Source organism: Elephantulus edwardii, unplaced genomic scaffold (assembly GCF_000299155.1).
Source record: "Elephantulus edwardii isolate Elephantulus edwardi_28Jun2011 unplaced genomic scaffold, EleEdw1.0 scaffold00075, whole genome shotgun sequence".
Classification (NCBI taxonomy): domain Eukaryota; kingdom Metazoa; phylum Chordata; class Mammalia; order Macroscelidea; family Macroscelididae; genus Elephantulus; species Elephantulus edwardii.
In genome coordinates this window covers 6,372,624-6,397,210 of record NW_006399825.1, presented here as the reverse complement: position 1 = coordinate 6,397,210, position 24,587 = coordinate 6,372,624, and the positions used below count along the sequence as shown (strand labels likewise).

At 36.0% G+C, this 24,587-nt stretch overlaps 1 protein-coding gene across 1 annotated transcript in view; it reads left to right on the top strand.

Annotated features, from left to right (window-relative positions):
* FAM126B (family with sequence similarity 126, member B) overlaps nt 1-23,188 on the top strand; it is a 69,136-nt gene extending 45,948 nt beyond the window's left edge. The window contains exons 6-12 of the mRNA XM_006889080.1: nt 553-633; nt 2,157-2,272; nt 5,507-5,602; nt 12,379-12,495; nt 13,010-13,097; nt 17,015-17,174; nt 22,587-23,188. Coding sequence (XP_006889142.1) covers nt 553-633; nt 2,157-2,272; nt 5,507-5,602; nt 12,379-12,495; nt 13,010-13,097; nt 17,015-17,174; nt 22,587-23,188 — 1,260 coding nt within the window. The remainder of the gene's footprint in view (nt 1-552; nt 634-2,156; nt 2,273-5,506; nt 5,603-12,378; nt 12,496-13,009; nt 13,098-17,014; nt 17,175-22,586) is intronic.
* Nucleotides 23,189-24,587: the final 1,399 nt, after the last annotated feature.

Below are 24,587 nucleotides of genomic sequence, written 5' to 3'. Positions count from 1 at the left end.
TTAACATTTTTTATTGATAAAATATACTAAGTAAAATATAAAATAAAATATGAACCTGGAGAAAGGATCAGAGTTATACAGGTGTTCACGTTTTTCATTCACAGGGTCGCAGTGAGTCGCCTACGTCTCGACAGTACTTAACAACACAACATGTTTTTATTGATTGTATTCATTATCATTCTGTTACTCATAATACAAGTAAATTATACAAATTTTCACTTAAATTAGGAACAGTATACTGGGATACTAATTTTTTCTGTTTAGTGGTACTCCTGAGAGCCTTGACATGACAGTACTTCCTTGTTGTCCAGGTCTCATAAGTTTGCTGTTTCTGACAAGGTGCAGTCTATGTTATTGGAAAATTTTTCCATTTTCCTTCTAACAGCCTTTCACAGGCTTCAACTTTTACAGGGTTTACTGTGTGTTACTACTAATTTTTTTAATTTGCCTCAACTGTTCACAGTATATTCTGTAAATTAAGAAAATGGTCATATTTCATGTATTATAGACCTGTGTTTGTCTCATTTATCTTTGTATATTTTTAAACTACAGGAAATTGCTGACAAAGATGGAAACAATAAAGTTCTGTCTTTTACTATTCCTTCCTTATCGAAGCCTTCTATATACCATGAGGTAGGTAAAATTGGAAAGTTATATTTAAATTATATTAAAAGATGAAAAGAAAAATGTCACAATAGAGGTAATTATTCCTAATACATCTAATACTGATTTGCTTTTTAAAATGGATGTTTTATTATTTGTAATAAAGCTGAGATTTGTCAAGAGAGGCAGAAAGTTATTAATGGAAAAAAATTCCCACTGGTTCTTGTTTATTTATTCTTCTGCCTGTGCCACTTTGGTGGTTGTTTTATAATCTTTTATAAGATTTTGAGAAATAATTACAAAGTTTTACATATTATTTTATTGTTGTCATACCTCATTAAGTCAATTCCAACTCATTGGTAACATTGTTTGACAGGGTAGAACTTGGTTTATCACATGTATTCGGCTGTAATTTTTTTATTATTATTAATTTTAATGAAATTTTACAGAGACTTAGGGTTTCCAGTCATTCATTGTTGCACTTTCAAATATAATTTTTATGGAACCAGACTGACTTTTTTTTTATAAAGTATATGTTTGGTGGGTTAGAATTGTGGACTTTGAGGTAAGCACTTGAGTGCTTTAGTAGCCTAGTGCTTAATCGTTGCTCCACCAGAATGCTACATATGACTTAGAAATCAATCTTAGATTAATTTGTTTTTCCTTATTCTTTATGAAAATAACTACGTTAGAAGAATTTTAACACTATTAATAAGCTGTATTTAATGTTTTAAAAAGTGTTTACTTGGTATGTTCTAGTTGCTCAATAACATACTTTTAATTTTTGCATATGTTTTAATTTGGTTGACAAAGGTAAGAAAACTAATAATTGTAAAGGTAAATGATTACTATTAAATACAGTTTTTTAAAGCTGCATTTGTAAACTAAAATCAAAAAAAGAACTACATTTTGAGTAAAGTGTCTAGTCTCTTGTGGCATTTATTGTATAAAATTGTGAGGGAAACATTTTTAGAGGAACACTGTCCATGGCTAAAAATAATATACCATGTTCCTAACTTACATCATCTTTATGTATCCTACCTCTAAGCAGCTATTTATATCCTTAATTAATTCCCCCTAGAATGCTATACTTGAAATAAATTACCTCATATTTAGCCAACACTTGTTTTAGCGTAAAATATTTCTGAATAATAGATTTTAATTAAGTTCTCTGTACCATGTCATGAAAAATAGAAGGTAGTTTAAAGCCTTAAGTTTAGAAACACAGAATCAGTTATGTCACTATTAAAAAGACATTACTCATAGTCTAGATAACAGTAGTTTTACTCCCTATTCTGGTCAGCAAGTTTTCTTATTCTCTTCCCTAGATACAAATTCATTCTAAAATCTTTAATTTTAAAGCTATAGATTCAGATTTTATATAAAATTTCCAAAGAGTTGTAGAGCGTATGTAAGTGAAAAAATAAGACATGAAATAAGAAAGGTCTGAAAATGTTTCTTGTTAGAGCTTACAATTTTACACAGAATTAAATATTATGTAGATTTTTATTTCCTTTCAGAAATGCATCTCACTGTTTGCCTTGTTTTTGTAGCCATCAACAATTGGATCCATGGCTTTGACAGAAGGAGCGTTGTGTCAACATGATCTTATCAGGGTTGTGTATAGTGATCTCCATCCTCAGAGGGAAACATTCACTGCACAGAACCGGTAATGGTCAGAATGGTAGACAAGAAAGGTTACTAATTTATTCCAAATAATTAAAGATAATTATGTCAGTTAAAGCTTGGTGTGAGAGGGGCCAAAACCTCTGGGACATAAGCATCAGTACATATGCACTATCCCATAATAAGTTCTGCTCAGCACATCAAGAAGCCCTTGTGGCAGAGTCCATCTTGAAGGACTGGCTACACCTCATTTCCATGACGCCACCTAAAGGGGAGGAAGAAACTAAACTCTACCTCTTCATAGAAAATTACTAAACACATAAGGCCTTGTTATCTTTAAGATTAAATCCTGCCACTTTGCCTTCTGGGGAGGACAGAGTTCTGTGTAACCACACTCACTACCTTGGCTGTGCATTTTCAAGAACATTTTCTTATTATGCTACAGTGAATAATTTTTTTAAGTGAACTGCGGGAGGGGTAGGGAAGAAAATGTGCAACAATGAATGAATGAAAATACAAGTTGTCTGTAAACGTTTGTTAAAATAAAAGAGCATTTTCTTTCTTTCTAATAACCTCTCTCTGTCTGGAGGAAAAAATAAAATCCATCATACTTGTAAAATGCATTATATTATTCTCATCCCAAGAAAGGTGATCCAAAATATGGACATTTTCTAATAATACCATTACCATCCCATGGAAGTAAAATATTGCTGAAGATTATTAAAAAATTACTACAACAGTCCATTGACAAAGATTCTCACCACTGGGCCAGTTGGCAGCATCAGGATGGATGGTGAAGAGATTGAGATTGTTCACAGCTTTAGTTTGCTTGGCTCCACAGTCAACACTCTTGGCACCAGTAGCCAGGAAATTAAAAGGCATATTGCCATGGGAAAGTCTGCTGTTAGGGACCTCTCCAAAGTACTGAAGAGCAATGGTGTCTCTCTGGAGACTAAGGTGCATCTGATACAGGCCATGGTCTTCACAATCACTTGTTATGCATCTGAGAGTTGGACATTGACCAAGGATGATAGAAGGAGAATTGATGCCTTTGAGCTGCAGTGCTGGAGAAGAGCATTTGAGGGTACCATGGACTGCTAGGAAAACAAACAGATTTGTCCTGGAAAGGGTCAAACCGGTCTGCTCCTTGGAGGCAAGGATTCTAAGGCTCCGTCTAACATACTTTGGACATGTTGCAAGGAAGGGCAGGTCCTTGGAGAAGGACATCATGCTTGGGAGGGTGGAGGGATGGCGCAGGAGGGGAAGGCCCTCTATGAGGTGGATTGATTCAGTGACTGGGATAATCGGGATGGGAGTGTCAGAGACAGTGCAGTTGGCACAGGACAGAGCAGAGTTTAGGGCTGTTGTACATAGGGTTGCTATGAGTCGCAAGTGACTCAATGGCACATAACAACAGCACGTTGACAGAGAACTGCTAAAAGTTCAGACTGGATTTAGAAGAAGCTCTAAAGAAAAAAGAAGAGGCTATTGCACCAGTGATATCATTACTGATGTCAGATGAACCTTGGCTGAAAGCAGAGAATACCAGAAGAATATGTATTTGTGTTCTATTGACTGTGCAAAGGCATTTGATTGTGTGGATTACAACAAACTATGGCTAACATTCAGAAAAATGGGAATCACAGAACACTTAATTATGCTAACATCAACCCCATACCTAGGCCAAGAAGCTGTTGTTCGAACAGAGCAAGGAAACACTACATAGTTTAAAATCAAGAAAGATGTGCATCACGGCTGTATCTTTTCTCCTTACCTATTCAGTCTGTGTGCTGAGCAAATTATTTGAGTACCTTGACTCTAGGAATGTGGCATTAGGATTGGAGGAAGACTCATCAGTAATCTGCATTATGCAGATAATACAGCCTTGCTTGCTAAAAGTGAGAAGGGCTAGAAATGCTTATATCTTAACCTCAAGAAGACAGAAATTCTCACAACTGGACCAATAGGGAACGTCACAAAAAGATAGACATTGTTGGTTTCTTACTTACTTAATCTTACTTAGCTCCATAATCAAGACCAGCAGTCAAGAAATTAAAAGGCATATTACATTGGGAAAGTCTGCTAACAAGGACCTCTCCAAAGTACTAAGAGCAGTGATACTAGATTAAAGTACACCTGCTTCAAGCCATGACCTTTTCAGTCGCTACGGTGCATCAGAAAGTTAGCCAGTGAGTAAGGGTGACAGAGGATGAATTGATGCCTTTGAGTTGAGGTGTTGGAGAAGATTACTGAGTATCCAATGGACATTGCCAAAAGAACAAACAGATATGTCTTAGAGAAAGTGCAGCTAGAGTGCTCTTAAGCGTCAAGGATGACAAAACTTTGTCTCATGTACTTTGAGCATATTGTTAGGAGTAGCTCTTTCTTGGAAAGGTGGAAGGTCAGCAAAAGATAGGAAGATCCTCAACAAGATGAATTGACACACACAGTCATTGTGGCAGTAGACTCAAGTACGTCAGAAATGATGAGGATGGCCCAGGACAGGTCAAGGTTCAGATCTGTTGTTCATAAGTTTTTAATGAGTTTTCCATTGTATTTAACTCAATGGCACCTAATAATAACAGTAGTAATTTGTTTATTCAGAAGCAGTTTTGTGCTCAAATTCCTTCTTCTCTATGCAACTGAATAAAAGACTAGAATCTGAAGGATAAAATACACTTTACTCCTCAAGCCACCATTTTTTATTTATTTGCCATACTCTGATTCCTTGACATTGTATTTTTTCTATTTCTTTTGCTTTCTGTTTTTTCTGTCACTGGCATTCCTCAAGTATATGCTAACCCACTGCCCATATTTAATAAAACCCCCATTGCCATCGAGGTAGGAAATATTATGGTATATTTAAGAACTAGTAAAAAGATTAACATGATGCATGTGGTGGGCTGTGGAAGAGAAAAAGGGAGGTTGGGTCTGGAGAGACAGATTGAAGATGGATTATGAAGGACCTTGTATAACATAAATTTGAAGTTCCCTTACAGTCAGTAGGAAGTCATTGAACTTTAGATAGGAAAGAAATCTATTTAGATATGATTTTTTTTCTTTTTTAAATGAAAGAAAATACCAATAGCAGCAAGAGAAATTGCCTATGATGAGAGTGAAAACAGGGTAATCATTAATGATTAATCTGACTGAGAAATATATAGCTCAGTTTTAAGGCTTACTTTGTTATAAACATTCCATGAATCAGTCGTTAGTAGAAAGAATTATTCGTTAGAGTCCCTTTCCCTTATATTTAGTTTTGTTTCTTTCTTTCTAGGTTTGAAGTTCTGAGCTTTCTCATGTTGTGCTATAATTCTGCTATTGTATACATGCCTGCCTCATCTTACCAGTCTCTTTGTCGAATGGGCTCCAGGTGAGATGTGCAGTTATCATTAACTTTCTTATTCATTTTTTTATTTAGCAAGCACTTGTTCAGCATGTTCTCTATACCACTCTCAGTGCAGCTTCTTGTGATGCAGCAATAAATATCTTGGAAAACTTTTCCCTATTAATGTAGTATTTTCTAGCTGAACATTGACTTAAGCTAAGACAGCCAAGTTTAAAGTTGTTTATAATGTACTTGAAGGAGCCCCAATTAAATAAAGGCTAAGTGCTTAGCTGCTAACTGATGAGCAGCTCACGTCTAACCTCTCCACAGAGAATGATGACAGTCTGCTTCTGTAAAGACTTACAGCCTGTGGAAACACTATGAGGCTGTTCTGTTCTTCCCTGTACAGTCACTGAGTCTAAGTTGACTAGATAGAGATGGATAATGGTGAACCTAAGAATTCCCTGGAAGCCAGTGTGTTGAAATCACTTTGAGCACTTTGAATAAACAGTCTTAGAGAAAGGAAAAAAAATATCTTACAGCATGTGAATCTTTTCCCAAGATTTTTTAATACATTTCACAGATTACTATTCTTTTTCTTTAACAACATTTTTATTATTATTAATTTTTATGAACTTTTACAGAGACTTTTGATTTCCATTCATTCATTGTTGTATTTTTCTCCCTGACCCCCTCCCCCCGAGTTCGCTCTTCTCTTTGAAAAGTAAAACAAAAATGCTTTCCTTGTTGTACAGTCCCCCCCAGTCCACTTCACTATGCAGCCTTCATTCTGGACTCCGGTCATGACAATAATACCTAATCATAAATCGTTTTTAATCCGTTTTCTCATCTGTTTCAATGCAGTATACATAATTTATCCCATCTTTCTCAGTCTCCCCCCAACCCCAGTGTCAGTCCCATTTTACAACAGTGGCACCATGCAATATTTGTTTGTTTTTTTTTTCACTGAGTTATTTCACTCAGTATAATGCCCTCCAGGGTACTCCATTTTGTATATTTCATAAGTTCTTTGTTTTCCAATGCAGCATAGTATTCCGTTGTGTGAATATACCACAGCTTCTCTATCCATTCTTTTGTTGATGGACACTTAGATTGTTTCCAGCTCTTTGCTATTGTGAACAAAGCCACAATAAACATGAGTGTGCATATATCTGCTTGGGTGACAGTTATGGTACTTTTGGCGTATATCCCCAGTAGTGGAATTGCTGGGTCAAATGGTATTTCTATTTGCAACGTTTTGAGGAAGCCTTCCATAGTGGTTGCACCATTGTACACTCCCACCAACAGTGTATAAGGGTTCCAGTTTCTCCACAACCTCTCCAGCATTTGCTGTTTGCTGTTCTGTTAACTTTTGCTATTTTTACTTGGGTGAGATGATATCTCATAGTTGTTTTGATTTGCATCTCTCTTAGAGCTAGGGATTATGAGCATTTCTTCATATGTTTGTTTGCCATCTGAATGTCTTCTTCGGTGAAGTGTCTGTTTATATCCTGTGCCCATTTTTCAATTGGGTTATTTATCTTTATCTTGTAGTGGTGCTCGAGTATTTTATAAATTCTAGATATAAATCCCTTATCTGACATGTCGTTGTTGTTGTTGTTATGTGCCGTTGAGTCATTTGCGACTCATAGCGACCCTATGTACAACAGCCCTAAACCCTGCTCTATCCTGTGCCAATCATATTACCTCTGACACATCCATCCCGATTACCCCAGTCACTGAATCAATCCACATCATAGAGGGTCTTCCCCTCCTGCGCTGTCCCTCCACCCTACCAAGCATGATGTCCCTCTCCAAGGACCTGTCTCTCCTTTCAACATGTCCTAAGTATGTCAGAGGGAGCCCCAGAATCTTTGCCTCCAAGGAGTAGCCTGGTTTAACCCTCTCCAAGATCAATCTTGGCGGTCCGTGGTACATTCAATACTCTTCTCCAGCACCACAGCTCAAAGGCATTCTCCTTCTAACCTTCCTCGTCATTGTCCAACTCTCTGATGCATAACAAGTGATTGCAAAGACCATGGCCTCTGTCAGGTGCACCTTACTCTCCAGAGAGACACCGTTGCTCTTGAGTACTTTAGAGAGGTACCTAACAGCAGTCTTTCCCATCGCAATACATTTTTTTATTTCCTGGCTGCTGGTGCCAAGAGTGTTGACCGTGGAAACATGTCATTACCAAATATTTTTTCCCAGTCTGTGGCTTCCCTTTTTACTCTGTTGGAGAAGTTTTTAGATGTGCATAGATTCTTAGAAGCTACCGTTCATCTGTTTTATCCTCTCCTGGTTGTAAATTTTTCAGGATGCTTGGAATACTGTTTATGTTGTGGATTAGGACTTCTAGAGTTCTTCCAAGCTTCTCTTTAATTAAATTTATAGTCCTTGGTTTTAGTCCTAGGCCCATGGTCCATTTGGAGTTGTTTTTTGTGTATGAAGTGAGGTGTGGATCTTGCTTGAGTTTTCTACAGATAGTTTTCCAATTCTGCCAGAACCATTTGTTAAAAAGGCTGTAGTTTCCCCACTTAACTGATTTAATCTCTTTGTCAAAAATCAAGTGACCATAGATAGATGGGCTGATTTCTGGATTCTCTATTTTATTCCATTGATCTGTATGTCAGTCATTGTACCAGTACTACACTGTCTTGACCACCACAGTAATGAGATTTAAAATCAGAGAGTGAGATACCCCCTACCTTGTTTCTATTTTTAAGGAGTGCTTTGCTTATTCAGGGTCTCTTTCCGTTCCAAATGAAATTGGAGATTGCCTTTTCCATCTCGTTGAAGAATGGAATTGGTATTTGTATTAGGATTGCATTTAACGTGTAAATTGCCTTTGGTAGAATTGTCATTTTCACAATATTGAGTCTTGCTATCCATGAGGAAGGGATATTCTTCCACTTCTCCCGGTCTCTTTTTGATTCTTGTAGTAATGTTTTGTCATTTTCTTTGAACAGATCGTTTGTATTTCTGATTAGATTTACTCCCAAATATTTAATCTTGTGATTAGCTATTGTGAAGGTTATTGTTTTTCTTAGATCCAGGTCCATATTTTCTTTGTCACTGTAAAGAAATTCAATTGATTTTTGTACGTTGATCTTGTATCCTGCCACTTTGCTGAATGGTCGACTATGTCCAGTAGTTTTCTTGCTGAGTCTTTAGGGTTTCCTAAGTATACTATCATATCATCTGCATATAGAGATAATTTTACCTCCTCTTTGCCCATTTGGATACCTCTTACTTCCTTCTTTTGCCTTATTGCTATTGCTAAGACTTCCAGTACCGTATTGAATAAGAAAGGTGATAGTGGGCATCCTTGTCTAGTTCCTGTTCTTAAAGGGAATAACTTTAGCCTCTCTCCATTGAGAACAATGTTGGCCCTTGGTTTTGCATATATACTTTTTACTATGTTGAAGAAATTGCCTTTTATTCCTATTTTTCTGAGTGTTTTAATCAGGAAAGGGTTTTGGATTTTATCAAAGGCATCAATTGATAAAATCATGTGGTCTTGTTCTTTGCTTTGTTAATGTGATTAATTACATTGATTGTTTTTCTTTTTTTTTTTTTAGTGTCTTTTTTTAAATTTTATTTTACTGTTTGTGTGTGTGTACTGTCAAATCAGATCTGATTGGTACAGGAGAAAATTGTTCCTCCTTCTTCAGCAGAGCATCTGGTGGATTTGAACCATGCACTTCTGGGATTGCAGTGCAGCTTCTTGCCACTAGGCCACCAGAGCTCGCCCGATTGTTTTTCTTGTGTTGAACCATCCTTACATACCTGTTATGAATCCCACTTGGTCATGGTAAATTATTTTTTGGCCAAGATTTTATTCAGACAGATTACTATTTTTGTGTTATTGGCAGTAGTGTATCATTTGTATTGGTGTTGATTAAGCCAAAATGTTCAATAAATCAGCATTTGTAATAATCTGGACACACCAGAGCTAAAATCTAAATTTCTGTTGTAGTTTGGGCATAGGAATATATATAGCATCAGAATTTCAACAAACTTAGTGGCTTGCAACAATCCAGTAGGAATCAGAAGTTCAGACGTTGTGAATCAAGAGCCTAGGCATGGCTTAACTGGGTCCTTTATTTGATCTTACAAGACTGCACTTAAGTTGCCACCTGGAACTACAGTCTTATCAGAGGCTCAACTGGGGCAAGATTCACTTTTCTAAGAAAAGTTAATTTCTTGTGATTATAGGAATGAGGGCTACAGTATGGCTAGCTGTATGCCATCCTTCCTCAGTTCCTTGTCTTCCCAGCATAGGTAACTGATACCATGGCAGCTTGTTTCTTCAAAGCCAGGAAGAGGGCAAGAGAGACTCCACCAAAATCTATACGATAATTTTAATGTAACATTGTCCCATAACCATGTACACATAATATTCTGGCTTGCCATATTTTGTTGGTTAGAAGTAAGTCGCAGGTTCCTCTCATGTTCAAAGCAGGCAGTGGTACAGAGGTGAGAATAGCAGGAGGGGTAGGGATTTTCAGTCATTGACCCCCTGAAAGTCTTCCCATCCAAAAAATGTATTACTAAAGTTCACATGCCACTATTAAGAAGAAAATATGACTGTCTTTTTAATCAAATGTTCTAGTTTTTTTACATGTTCTGGTGGCCCAGTAGTAAGGAGCTTTGCTATCTCTTCAAAGGCCTATGATTTGAATCCACCAGCTGCTCCATGGAGATAGCTGGGTATTCTCTTTTCGTGTGATTTACTGCCTCTGAAAACCTGCTGGAGGGTCGTCTGTAAGATAGATCTGACTTAGAGGCACATAACAGCAGTATCAGCAGCGTAACTAGCTATATAAATTTGACTTCACAATTATTTTTTTTTTGGATCCATCTTTTCAAGAAACTGAAGCACTTTATTTGGTTAAAAAAAAATAAAAAATAAGAGATGAACAGATTTCAAAGGACAACTGGCAGAAGACAAAACAAAGTAGTAAAATGGAACATGGGACATGTAGAGAGCTGGAGTCATAAATAAATAAGTAACAAGGGGAAAACTTGCTTCACATTTTTTTTTTAAATTTAGGTTGTTTATTTTTCATTTCAATGAACATCTACAGAGATTTTGGGATTCCATTCATTCATTGTTACACCCTTCTCCCCGCACAAACCCCCCCCCCCTCCCCCCCATTTGCTCCTCTCCTTGAAAAGCAAAAACAATTATTTTTAAAATAAATACATTATTGGCACCTGCCTATAGTAGCATAATTAATAGCTAACAGTTCTTATTTCTAAGTTATAGCGTTTTCAAGAGAATATACTATTTTAAGTACTTAATGGTTTTCTGCGTCATAAATTTATATCTAACTTACTATATTTGGTTCACTAAAACAAATCTGTTCAATTTCTAATTGACCGCATTTTAATAGAGGTAATAGTTTCTTGATAACATTAGTGACAGAGTTGTCTTTTGCTTACCTAGCCCCTAAAAAGAATTTTTGTAATTATGTATTTTTTGTACATTTTTACATTGACGTTTTAAAGGTAGTGAACTATCTTAAATAGTTTCATGTGTTAATAATTTCTAGTTTGAGACTATTGATGCTATTTTTCAATTTTTTTTTTTAATTTTGTGTGTGTGTATCATCAAATCAGATCAAACTGGTACAGGAGAAAATTGCCCCTCCTCCAGCATTCGAACTACATGCCTCTGGGGTTGCAGTGTAGCTTCTTGCCACTAGGCCACCAGAATGCTCTTGGTACTATTTTTTTTTTTAAAAGAAAACCATTAGTGGGCCAGTTCACCAAAAAAAAACAACAAAAAAAACCCCCAAAACTACAAAGTTCTTGGGTTGTTTTTTTTTTTAATTTATTGTTGCACATTTTCAACACCTTCCCACAATGGACCCCTTGTTCCAGATTCTTGTCATACGTGTAATTCCTAATCATATATTCCTTTTGGGCAGTTCTTTCCCTCATCTGTTCTATTGTGGTGTTCATATCTATTCAGTCTTTTCCCGTTCTCTCCTCAACGCTCCTCCATGTCTACCCTATTTTATAACAGCAGTGTTAACGTAGTATTTTTGGTTGTGACTCAATGTCCTCTAGGCTTCCCCATATTGTATAATGTTTATGAGTGCATTGTATTGAATGCTGTTTAATACCATTGTGTGAACATAACCATTGATTTTCTATCCTTTTGTTTGTTGATGGGCACTTGGGTTACGTCTCTATTTTAAATGTATATAACAAATGGTAAATACTACAGTGATTTGATACCCATCACCATTTTGTAACATCTTATTGAGAAATAAACAAGTTCTTTCATTCCTTGTGACTGTAATTCATAAAATAATAAATATTTAATTCTAGAATTGCTTCCCATTACAGATCTCCAAAGTGAGTCACTTAAAACATATAATATTCAGTAATCATTAAACATTCATAAACAGTAGTATCTTTACAGTTTTCTTTGAGGATTCTATAACCCTCAGCAATTTACCATCATTTTTAATAATAATGAATTATATCATTTTAGGAGAAGAGGGATGATAGTTAAAAGGATAATTAGCTATTTAAGAAGAACCATTGCTCTTAATAATATCATCCATCAGAAAGTATGCTTTCTGAGTGTCTGTGATGTGCACTCACTGGGTTTAGTCTGTCATGACCATGCAACTTATGGATTCCTATTCACAGCTCTATCTTCCTTACCCCAGAATGATGAGGGGCACATCCTAATCACTCATTGTAATATTTGAAGATTGAATACATTAACTTCTGGAAGCAAAAAACTATTTTATTTAGTGAATCAGGAGATCACATGTGGTATAAATACTATTTTTCCCTAGGGTTTGTGTTAGTGGGTTTCCCCGGCAACATGAAAAACAATGGAAAGAACTCTGTGGTCGAATAGTATTGGATCCTGAATTTATGGTGCAGCTTCTCACAGGGGTCTATTATGCCATGTAAGTAACTGGAATTTGAAATTATATTCTTTCTAATGTTTGGAAACTATTTGAAAACATAGTTGCTGCATCTAACACTTCCGCCAAATGAACATACTAGCCTGCTTTTCTGATTATGAATTATGTTTGTACTTTTTAAATAGCCAGAACATAACAGAAATAGTCATTAAAATTAAAATCTAGAAATTATGGCAAACTCTTTAGCCTTAACTCCCTTAACCTTGTTCATAGCTTAATCTATTTTGAATGCATTAAATAGATTACAGTGACTGTCAGCACATGATTAAAAATCACTTCATATGACCAAACATCTGTAAACAAATTAAAAAATTAACATTTGAAATATTCATGTTTTTTTGGTCTGTCACCAAGTATGGTAAGATATTTTATAAATCAATTGATTAAAAAAAATGGATTTAAAAAGCCTTGTATAAGAACCAAAATAGTAGGTTTCAAAAAGGTTATTTTAAAAATTAGAGACTATTTGCCAAAGATAAATTCTGTTTCACTATAGGTATAATGGACAGTGGGATCTTGGCCAGGAAGTCCTAGATGATATCATTTACAGAGCTCAACTAGAACTCTTTTCTCAACCTCTATTGGTAAGTTTGATTTACTCTTTATTAAATGTATCAGTCTTTGAAAAAGGCACCGTTGGATAAAATATGTTGTTAGGTGCTCTTGAATCAGTTCCAATTTAGAACAACCTGTGTACAACAGAACAAAAGATTGCCAAGCCCTGGACTATTTGCACAGCCTCCTTTGAAGGAGCCATGATGTCGGTCTGTCTTGATGAGGGATGATCTTCCTCTTTTTCACTGACCCTGGACCAAGCATGATGTTAATTTCCGGGGAATGCTTCTTCCTAGTAACTAATAGTCAGTGTTCTTCATTAAAATTAAGAGCCATCAATTCTTCTTTGTCTCCCTTATTCTCGGTCTAGTGTACAAGTAAAATTAAATCCTTAACAACTTCAGGGTTTTTTCTCGGTTTATCATTTTACTTGGATTCACAAGCAACATCTGTAGAAGCAGCAGTCAAGAAATCAAACAACATTACATTATGAAAATCTATTGCAAAAGAACTTTTTAAAAGTATTTTTTAAAAATCATTATTTTGAGGAAAGAAAGAAAATCTTGTGATACGCAGATGACACAGCTTTGCCTGCTGTGAGTAAAGAGAACCAGACACACTTGTTGATAAAGATCAAAGAGTACAGTCTGCAGTGTAGATTACATTTCAACATAAGAAAAACCCATATTCTCAGAACTGGAGGATTTTTATTTTTCTTAATGAGTCTTTCTTCCATTCTACTGCTACATCTTCACAGAGTTCAGCTTCTTAGCTTATTAGCTCAGCTTATAGAGAAGTATGCAGTAATACATAGTAATACAGTATTGTGAAAGGATATACACTGAAGTACACTTTCCTGATTTTTAAACCAGGCAGTATTCCCTTGTTCTTTTCTTGGTCTACTTAAAGCTGAGTAAAATTAAGCATTCTGGAATTCTCATATTTCACAGTGTTTTTTATAATTTGTTATGATGCACACAGTTGAATTTTTTTAATTTTCAACAAAACACAGGTAAATATCTTTCTTGTGTTCTTTCAGCCAAGACCTATCCAAAATCAGCAATGGTATCCTTCATTCCACATCCTCTTCTGATTCCATCTTGAATTTCAAGCAGTTCTCTGTCAGCAGCTGGTTTTGAATTATTCTACTGCAACTAGTTTTTGTTATTTTTAAAAAAAATTATATTATTTGTGTGTGTGTGTGTGTGTGTGTGTGTGTGTGTGTGTGTGTGTACACCATCAAATTGAAGTTGACTTGTACAGGAGGAAATTGCCCTCCTTCTCCAGCAGAGCATCTGTTGGATTCAAACTGCATACTTCTGAGATTGCGGTGCAGCTTTTTGCCACTAGGCCACCAGAGTTCCTCTGCAACTAGTTTTGAATTATCATTAGCAAAATTTTACTTCTTGTCGTTGTTGTTAGGTGCTGTTAAGTCGAGCACGACTTCCAGTGACTGTATGAACAAAAGATCTGAACTCTGTTCTATCCTGCTCCATCCTCACACTTCTGACACACAAGAGCCCATTGCAGCAGTCAATGTGTCAGTCCACCTGGTTGAGGGTCTTCCTCTCCTTCACTGACCCTCCACCCTTCCCAGCTTCATTTCCTTCTCCAGGAATGGCACCTCCTAGCAACATGTCCAAAGTATGTAAAGTAAAGCCTCATCATTCTTGCCTCCAAAGAGCACTCCGGGTACACCCTCTCCAAGACATATCTGTTCTTTTTGCCATCCATGGGATGTTCAGTTCTCTTTTCTAACACCACAGCCCTAAGGTGTCAATTCTTTTTCTGTCATTCTTATTCATTGTCCAGCTCTCAGATGCATAGCTAGTAATTGGAAACACTATGGCCTGAATCAGACACACCTAAGTCTTCATACTGACATCACTATGCCTCAGTTATTTGGAGAGGTCCCTAACTTCAGATTTTCCCAGTGCATCTCCTTATCTCCTGGCTACTGGTACAAAAGGTGTTAATTGTGGATCCAAGCAAGATGAAGCTGTTGACATTTTCGATCTCCTTTCCAACCATCATGACGCTCCATGTCTGTCCAGTGGTAAGAATCTTTGTTTTTTTGACATTGAGATGCAATCCATACTGAAGGCTGCGTTCCTTGATCTTCTGCAACAAGTGCTTCAAGTCCTCCTTAACCTTCAACAAGCAGGGTTGTGTCATGTGCCTGTATAAATGATACTATTCTATAATTTCCACATTTTGGTGAATTGCTTTTCTTTGGACTGGATCAAGTATGGATCTCTTCCAGTCATTTGGCCATGTGACTGCCTTCCAAATGTGTTAACATAGATGTGTGAGTTCTTCCAATATTACATCTGTTTGTTAAAACATCTCAATTGATACATGATAATTCCTGAAGCTTTGTTTTTCACCAATGCCTTCAGTTCCTCTTGAACTTCTTCCTTACATATACTATCGGTTCTTGAGAATATGGTACTCCCTAAAATGAAGGTCAATTGGTTGGATTTAACAATTTTTTTATACACTCTGTTTTCTTATTTTCTGTTTTCTTTCCATCTTCTTTTGATGTTCCCTGTGCCTTGAAATATTTTACCTAGAGAACCCATCAGTGTTACAATTCAAGGCTTTAATTCATCTTCATTTCTTTCAGGTCAAGAAGTGTCGGACATCTTCTTCCCTTTGATTTTCTAACTTTAGGTCTTTGTGCATTTCATTATATTTTACTCTCTTCTCAAGCTGCTCTTTGAAATCTTCTGTTCCACTCTTTTACTTCCTTAATCCTTCCATTTGCTTTAGCTGCTCTACATTCAAGTGTAAATTTTTTAGAGTCTCTTCTAGGATCCACTTTGGTATGTCTGCCTTTTTAATGACAGTTTGCTTTCTTCATGGATGATTTCTTTGATATTATCTCATCTGTTATTGTTAGTGTTCAGTGCACCATTCTTGAGATAGTCTATAAATTCTGGTGGGTTAAATTCAGAGTTGTACTTTGACTCTCATGGACATAATTTAGTTTTCTTTAACTTCATATGAACTGCTTCCATGTGACTACTTGAGGGTTTGGCATACTCAGCTGTTGACCTTGTTCCAACTAGTGACATTCTGCTTTCTCCATTGTTTCTTTCCATAAATCAGTTTGATTTCTATATAGTCTGTCATCGCGGCCTGTTTATAATCACCATACATGCTGTTGTTGTTGTTGTTGTTGTTATGTACCTCTTAGCCTGACCAAGCTCACAGCTTACTCTCCAGTGGGTTTTCAGGGGCTATAAATTGCACAAAAAGAGATTGCCTATCTTTCATGGAGCAGCTGGTGGATGCTTTTGGGTAGGCAGAGCATCTCATTATCACTGAGCCACCAGAGCTACTTTATACTGTTGAGAAAAGGTAATGTGTAAGCTGTTGGTCTTGAAAGATTCTGTCATTTAACCTCTAGCATTGTATCTGTTACCACGACCATATTTGCAAATTCTCAATCCTGTTTTGCATTCCCATAATCAGAAGTTGTCAGTTCCTTTGGATCCATGTTTGATCAATTTCAGACTACCTGGATATCTCAATCTTCTCCACAAGGAACAGAAAGTGGCAGTATAGAATGCCCAAAGAGTTGAGGAAAGTTATTTTCTTCATGGAAATAGAGATGTGGGGGGGAAAAATATTTATTAGAATTAAATTTTATACCTAAGTTATCATTTGAAGAGTCAGAAATATATTCTGGATTTTTATATCAGGTGCTCAAATTGATTTTTCTTTGGAATGCTATTCTTTTCTCTTTGAGAGTCAACCACTGTGATACATAACTTAACATTCTCATTTCAAAACTTTGCCCAAAAACAAAGAAATAGTGCTTCTGACTTAGTATAAAGTACAAATTTAAAATACATGCTCCAGAATTTTAGAGCTGTGAGGTATAGGATAAAAATAAATTATATTGATTGTAAATTTGTTTAGACTTATATCATCATTTTAGGTTGCCAATGCCATGAAAAACTCATTACCATTTGATGCTCCTGATTCTTCACAAGAAGGCCAGAAAGTACTTAAAGTAGAAGTCACTCCAACAGTGCCGAGGATTTCTCGTACTGCGATTACTACAGCTTCAATACGTCGTCATAGATGGAGGAGAGAAGGTGAGTACAGAGTCCCCACAGTCTGCTCATTTATCCCAGTAAACTTATCACTGCTTTTACAGACTATAGTAATCATGATCCTATAGCAATCTGTATAATTAAAAGGAATTTTTCTTGGTTTTTTGGAAAAACTAACACTAGAAGAGTAATTTTATTGCCTAAAAGTATGTATACATGTTAGACTCTTTTACAGATGCTGAAACAAAAATAGATTAGGTTATTTTTTTATCTCTTTTTGAACTAACAATAACAGGGGAAAAATTTATTTCATAAACCTATTATCATACTGGGAGGAAAAGATGCATGTGTGAACATTGTCAGAAAAACTGTATTAACTGGCCGACAGTCTTAATACAAGCAATCTATCAAAGAATTATTTCTTGTTTTCAGACTTTAGTCTGTCTTTTTTTTGGTAAATGCTGAATCCATCAGTATTTCATAGGCATATGGTTCTTGAATTGTCAAGCTGTCCTGCCTAAGAGATATTAATTGCTATTTTAATGATCCCTATTTTTCTGTCCTATTCATTTGCAAACCTCACATTGTTCATCTGCTTCCTATGTGTGTGCATGCTGTGCACACACATATAACTATATAAGTAGTGTTTGTGTTTATATCATATCCATATATACATTCTCTTATCTGCCTGGGTCTAAATGCTCAGAAAAGAATAGAATAGCATAAAAGCACTAAAATTTTATATGTTGAATCCCAGATGGCTTTGACTTCTCAAACGAGGCTGACTCGAGTATTCCTGGCTCCCCGATCCAACACGGCTCCACTGACCTAGGGATCAAACGTGTGCACGAGGGGGAGGTGCTGGTGCGCAGGAGCCCTGAGCATGGCTCGCCGGAGCCCAACTCAGCAGCAGCCACAACAGAGGGTAGGACAGAGATGAGGAGGCAGAAGTCAGTGAGGCAGTTGCTGGAGAAGGATCCTGGCTCTCTATCCCCAAGCAGAACATCTTTCCATTCTAGTGTGTGTGCCCACTACCCCAGAGTGTGTTAGCTCCTCCTTGCAAAGCACACCCCCCTGTTTTCCTAGCACCAGGTCAGGTATAATTTTAGTTACCATTTGTGCTGGCCTGGAGTCTGCATCCCTGTGTGGTCAAACAGCTTGGCATGGCTACTAACAAGACAAGCGACTGTCTCCAAAAGATCTGCAAATGCTTCAAGTTTTTTCATTACTGAGCATGTTTGTTCTAATATTAGGGAAGGATGAATGCATCAAGTGTACATGAGTTGTATCATTAGTTAAAGTGAATTTATTTTATTTGTACAGTAATTCTTTAAAAATCCATGAAGAGAGGTTTAAAATAGTATTATGCTATCCTTGAGAAAATAGACTAAAGTGGAACCAACTGGTTCATCTCTAATCTCAGAGCAGTCACGTAACAAGAACTTTTTTTTGCTTGATAAGGGTGTGCAGTTGTGTTCTTAAATCAAGTGGTAATATTGAACTCTTTTAAATTGAAATCTATTTTCAATTGGTGCACACTGTATTTTATGATTTATTACAAATTATGGTTGTAATAAGTAGTTAAAATGTATTTCTGAGAAGCCTGATGCCTGATGAGGATTTTTAGAAACAAAATAATGAACAGTGTATCCATTTAGTTCACTGTTGCAGAATCCATTCCAACTCATGGTGACTTGTCACCAAGTTTTCAAGGCTGTAAGTCTTTTATAGGAGGAGACTGTGTTATCTTTCTCCCATACAGAAGTTGGTGGATTTGAACTGCCAGCCTTTCAGTTAGCAGACTAATACATAATGCCCTATGCGTCTTCCCCCCATTTGTGGAATAATACTTCTGAGAGGAAAGTATTTTTGTGCTGTTTTGAATGTAATCCTATAGGGGTTGGCTTTATGAAGAAAGGCAACGATAGTTGCCCGATAGGTTTTCTCCCCATTATTTATTGTCTTTTATGTATTTCCCTAATTAACATACATTATATAATATATTACTACTGTGGAACTTTTGCACATGTTTATAGAGCACAACCTATTTTTAAAATATTTTCCTTAATTTTAAAACAAATCATTCATGAACAATACCTTAGTGAGTTCGGTTGCTCTTTTGGTACATTGGAATTTTGAGCATGCTCAGTAAGAATCTAAATCTGTCCTCTATCCCCTTGCCAGTTTGTCCAGATTGACCTTCCTTCATTTGACAATCTTGCATGTGCATGATCACGGGTCCTCTAGAGGTTGGGGCTGTTTTGCCAAGATTATTCTTTCAATGGCTGTGGAAGATGCAGCAAAAATCTTTTTAATTTTTTCTTATTTCTTTTTTAACTCTGGAAGTCAGTCTTATTTGCCCATATACATGGAGGGAAAAATCAATAGTTAGATAATAGACCTTTATTAATCGGGGATAAGGGATGATTAATATCACTAAAGAAAAGGAAGACACATACAGGCATATCAGAGTCCTAAATTACTAAAAGGGTTGGAGAGAATATGCGTAGTTGTTGAACACAGTTGGCCTGAGTTGACAGTCTGTTTCTCTACATTTTTCATGATTGAGTTATTGTGGTATGTCTACTCTAGGTATGACAGTGTTAGAATATTTGTGCCAAATAATAGTTGATGAAATTCAACAGTTGATGAAATTGATGAATGTCTTTCAAAAATCATGTATTTTGAAAAAGAAGACAGTAGTTAATTTGAATATTTCCTGTCCTTAGTAAGGAGGCTTAAGTTGTCAGAGATGGTGGCTACAGTGGCTACAAGGAAAGAATAAATTTCTTGGTTAGATTTAAAAAAATTACTTTAAAAAAATACCTTTTAATGTAGATTAATTGTAGTTTTCAATCTACAGAAGCTAATTTATAAGGAAAGGGCATCATTAGTTACAAAATCTTTATCCACGATTTCTTCTTTGAATCATGATGGTGTTACTATGTAGGAAAAAATACACTGAAAGGAAAATAGTTGTGAGATACAGATCATTGCCTTTTTGTTACCAAACTTTGCTAAGCAGAAGGAAGAAACTGAAATCTTTGAAAACATTTTAGGCATCACTAAAAACAATCAAGAATCAACAATATAATTGCACAACATGAAGGAAATTTAGAACAAATTATGCTTATTATTATCTAAGTCAGTCTCATAAAAGGACAGTTATGATATAAAACCACTGTGAAAAACCAGAAAACAATCTATACACAAAGAATCAATCTTGGAGGGTTAACATAGTGAGAATCAATAGAGAGTGAAACCAAAGATAATTAATAATAATTTAAAAAATAAATTTTTTTGGAAAATTATGTAATAGATAATAGCTATTATTTACATACATTTTAACAATGAGAGTACACCTCTAATATTTTAGTGTCTGTTGTTTAGCTGTAAATTGAAGGGCTGGGAAGGTATATAGGAAAGAGAAAATTTTTTTTCTCATAATCCTTAAGTCAACTGGAATCTTTTGATTAACATCAATCTCTCTTTTAAAAGAAATTTTTTTTTTTTAGAATGATGGTTTTTAAATTAACTATTTTGTGACCTTTGGAATATATGACAGGCGCCTACCTTTTCTTTGGGGTTTAGTAGGAAGCCCGGGTCCCACTTTTAAGTATATGCTGCCATTTGACAGGGTTTTATATAACTATATGAATAAGAAGCCTATCTCTTCCTACCAATCCCAGTACCAGAAACTCCTCAGACCATGTGTGTCCCATTCATTGTATCAAAATCCTTTTTACCTCCAAAAAGCTTTTTTCCATTTCTTTCAAAATTTCCATTTCATTCACTGAAAACACACGGTTTCAACAAAAATTCAAAGCGGAGAACAATTCAGTCTTGAAAGAATTAAGGCTGTTTTTATATGTTGAAACTGAAGGGATGATAGCAACCTTTTACCTATCTCCTGAGTGTCAAGTGAAATTCTATTTGAGACTTTAAAGCTAGAGTCAATATTATTTGTAAAGATAATACCTGTGATTAAAGTATAATCCATATTCTACTAAAAAAACCTGTTTTAATATGTAAAATACTAGTAGATTCTCTTGCATGGTGGCTTTTTTGCTCTATCTTTTATGGTCATTGCTTGGGCAACAGTTGTGCATGGAGCAATTTTCAGAAGCTAGCACTAAGTCTCTCAGTCTCCTCTCAGTAGATATACCCTATACTATATTCTGTTCACTCCCAGTTTTCTGTTCCTAATATTTGTTCTGAGCCAGTTGCATAAATACAGTTTGAAGTTCTTATTTTGAGGTACATTATATGAGGTACATTATATGCTCTTCTTTTGAATAAGGGGTTGAGAGAAGTGGTGTCAGCTGCTACTGTTTTTAATAAATGCATTTTCATATGGCTTTGCATGATGATTTAAGATTATTAAACTGCTGGATATAATTAAAAGATGCTTTTTGCTTTAAGGATAGCCTGTTTTCTTCTTTTGAAAGGAAGGAAGTAACTTAATCCATATAAGAAAATACTTTTCATTTTTCTAGGTATTATGTTAAATAATGTTTCTTTATTTCATACATATTTTACTTATGTAAAATGTATCTCAAAATTATTTGTTTAGGATTGTCTTTCCTGACAGATTTGGGTTAAACTTTCTTCCAATTTGTGAAATTAATGTAATGAGGTAACAAATAATAATCCATTTGTAAAAGAAGCAAATGTATTACTTTCTAAGAGAATATTGATCATAGTTTCAGTAAGATAAGTGAAATTTGAATAAAATCCCTCCCCATTATAAGAATTTATTCCTAAGATAAGGATTCTTTCATTAACTGCAGTTTCTTCATGAAATGTGATGAGACACTGTAATATTTGTATTGTAACAATAATATATAATCATTGTTAAAATTTTTACATATGTTAGTAACACATTATATGGAAAGTTAAATTCCTTTTTAAGTATCTCTGCTGATTTCCTAACTTGTTCCAAGGTAAATGTTCCAAAAGCACCAAGAAGCAGTTAGCTTTTTTGGGGCGGCAAAAAATTATTGCCAGTTCAGGGTTTGGCCTATAGAGATAAGTAAGTTTTTCCTGTAATTCAAGATAAAAGAAATTAGCAGAGGCATCCTTTTGGTCATCCATCATAAGATGGATTTAGCAAAATAGAAAGGAAAAATTTTATATGATTACCTCACAATGACAAAGTAATATTGTTAAAGATTTATACTAGAAGAACAGTGTTTTACCTTAAGTTGTTTTATATGCCAACGTTTAACTAGTGTGCTTAGTTTGTAGATAGCTTTACAAGAGTTGGAATAATTGAACCAATTGAGAATTAATATTATATTAGATTTCTGTGTAAATGAAAGTTTATATCCCTAATAAGACGTTGCCAACCTATAGCAAACAGTACCCAAGAAATAAAATCAGTGTTGAGTTGTTACTCAACAGTTGCTTTTTGTTTAATTAGCTGTTGCTGAAGTTTGTCTGATTTATTTTTAGGTGCTGAGGATGTAAATGGAGGAGAGGAATCTATAAACTTGAATGATGCAGATGAAGGATTTTCATCGGGGGCTTCCCTCAGTAGTCAGCCAGTTGGAACCAAACCATCATCCTCTTCTCTGAGGGGAAGCCTAAGGAAAGTAGCAACTGGTCGTTCAGCCAAGGATAAAGAAACAGCCTCTGCAAACAAAACCAGTGAGAGCCCTCGAGATGCCGTACTTCGCAAGCAGTATGTACAGCAACCTTCTGATCTGAGTGTAGATTCAGTTGAGCTGACACCGATGAAGAAACACCTGAGCCTGCCTGCTGGCCAGGTGGTGCCAAAAACCAATAGTTTAAGTCTAATCCGGACAGCTAGTGCTTCCTCAAGTAAATCATTTGACTATGTAAATGGCAGTCAAGCAAGTACCAGCATTGGAGTTGGCCCTGAGGGAGTTACTAATTTAGCTGCTAACAATACCAACCGTTATTCAACTATCAGTCTGCAGGACGACCGGCTAGGTCAAGCTGGAGAAGGTAAAGAGCTCCTCAGCCCAGGAGCTCCCTTAACAAAGCAGTCTCGATCCCCAAGTTTCAATATGCAGCTAATATCCCAGGTGTAGCTTTGCCATCTTCTCTTTCTGCTTACTTTCTGTACTGAACATTTCATTGTGCAAGAAGACACTTCATCCCATATTGTGAAAATACTGGTCGTTGTAATCAGATTTGATTTAGTCTAGGTATCTTCATACTGTATTTTGTATGGAAACAGCAATAAGGTTTTGTTTTACTCTACTATATCTTCACCTATTGTAAATGTGTTTGTGAAGCAGTATAAGATGTATGCCTTTTCCATGCCTTCCTTTCTCCTTGGGTGATGTGCAATCCATCGTAGGCTGATCAGTCCCATTTCAACACTGTGAGACTGAAGATATTTTAGAGGAAATGGTGTATATGATCCCTATGAAATGATTCTTTGGCTTTGTTTTAAAAAACAAAACGGGTTTCTTCTCAATCTGTAGAACTATGAAGACTACTGGATCATATTTTTTTCTCTCTTAACCAGGAGTGCCTCAGAGATTCTGCTGACTTTGATCTTCTCTGAGTCTGTGCAATCATTTTCTTGCAAAGCATGAGGAAAGGTGGCAGACTGCTACACTTTTTCATTAAAATGAGGGTAGCTCTTTATTTTCCCCATCTCATTTTTCCTCATCTACTTTATCCTGAGGACATATATGTTCGTTACTGAGGCATTCAAATCAAGTTGTGGCATCCTCTATTGATGAGGAGGTCGAAATTGATCATTGAGTTGAAAATGCACTTTCAATGGCTATATAGTCATAATTAACCTGTCTTCCTATCTCCCCACAAAGACATAGGGCCATTTTTGCCCATACAGTTCAAACAGCTAACAAATAAGAGCATTCACGGAGCATATTCAATTTCCCAGGCATGATTGACACTTTGGTGCTGGGCGGGAGTTGGCGTTGTTTCTGTTTCGCTTCTGTGGAATATATGTGTGTGTGTGTGTGTGTGTGTGTGTGTGTGTGTGTGTGTGTGTGTGTGTGTGTGTGTGTGTGTGTGTGTGTTAGGGGAGATTTTGCTGGTTATGTTTGTTTTGTTTTCCTTTGTGAGCTGATGATGACTGAAGTAAAACAAGTACATCTTCAGGTAAAGAGAGGGATTTCTCAATCTACTTTCTGTGATGTTAGACTATTGGAGAAACCCTTTCAGCTGCTTTCTAGATGTACCTAAGTTCAGTCATATTTTTTGGATTAAAAAACCTGAAGCCCTGACAGATCATATATTCCAAGGAAATACATCAGGGACAGATAATTGGCTGAAAACACTGATGCTTCAATGTGATACATTTTTATAGAATATTTCTACCAGGGAGTACTGACTTGACTTCTCCTACGAGGACCACACTGCCTTTGTGTTAATGTAATGCAATTTGTGTACCTTCTAATCATACAACTGCAGAAGTTCCCCATTTTTTATAAAACCTTGAAATCATGCCAG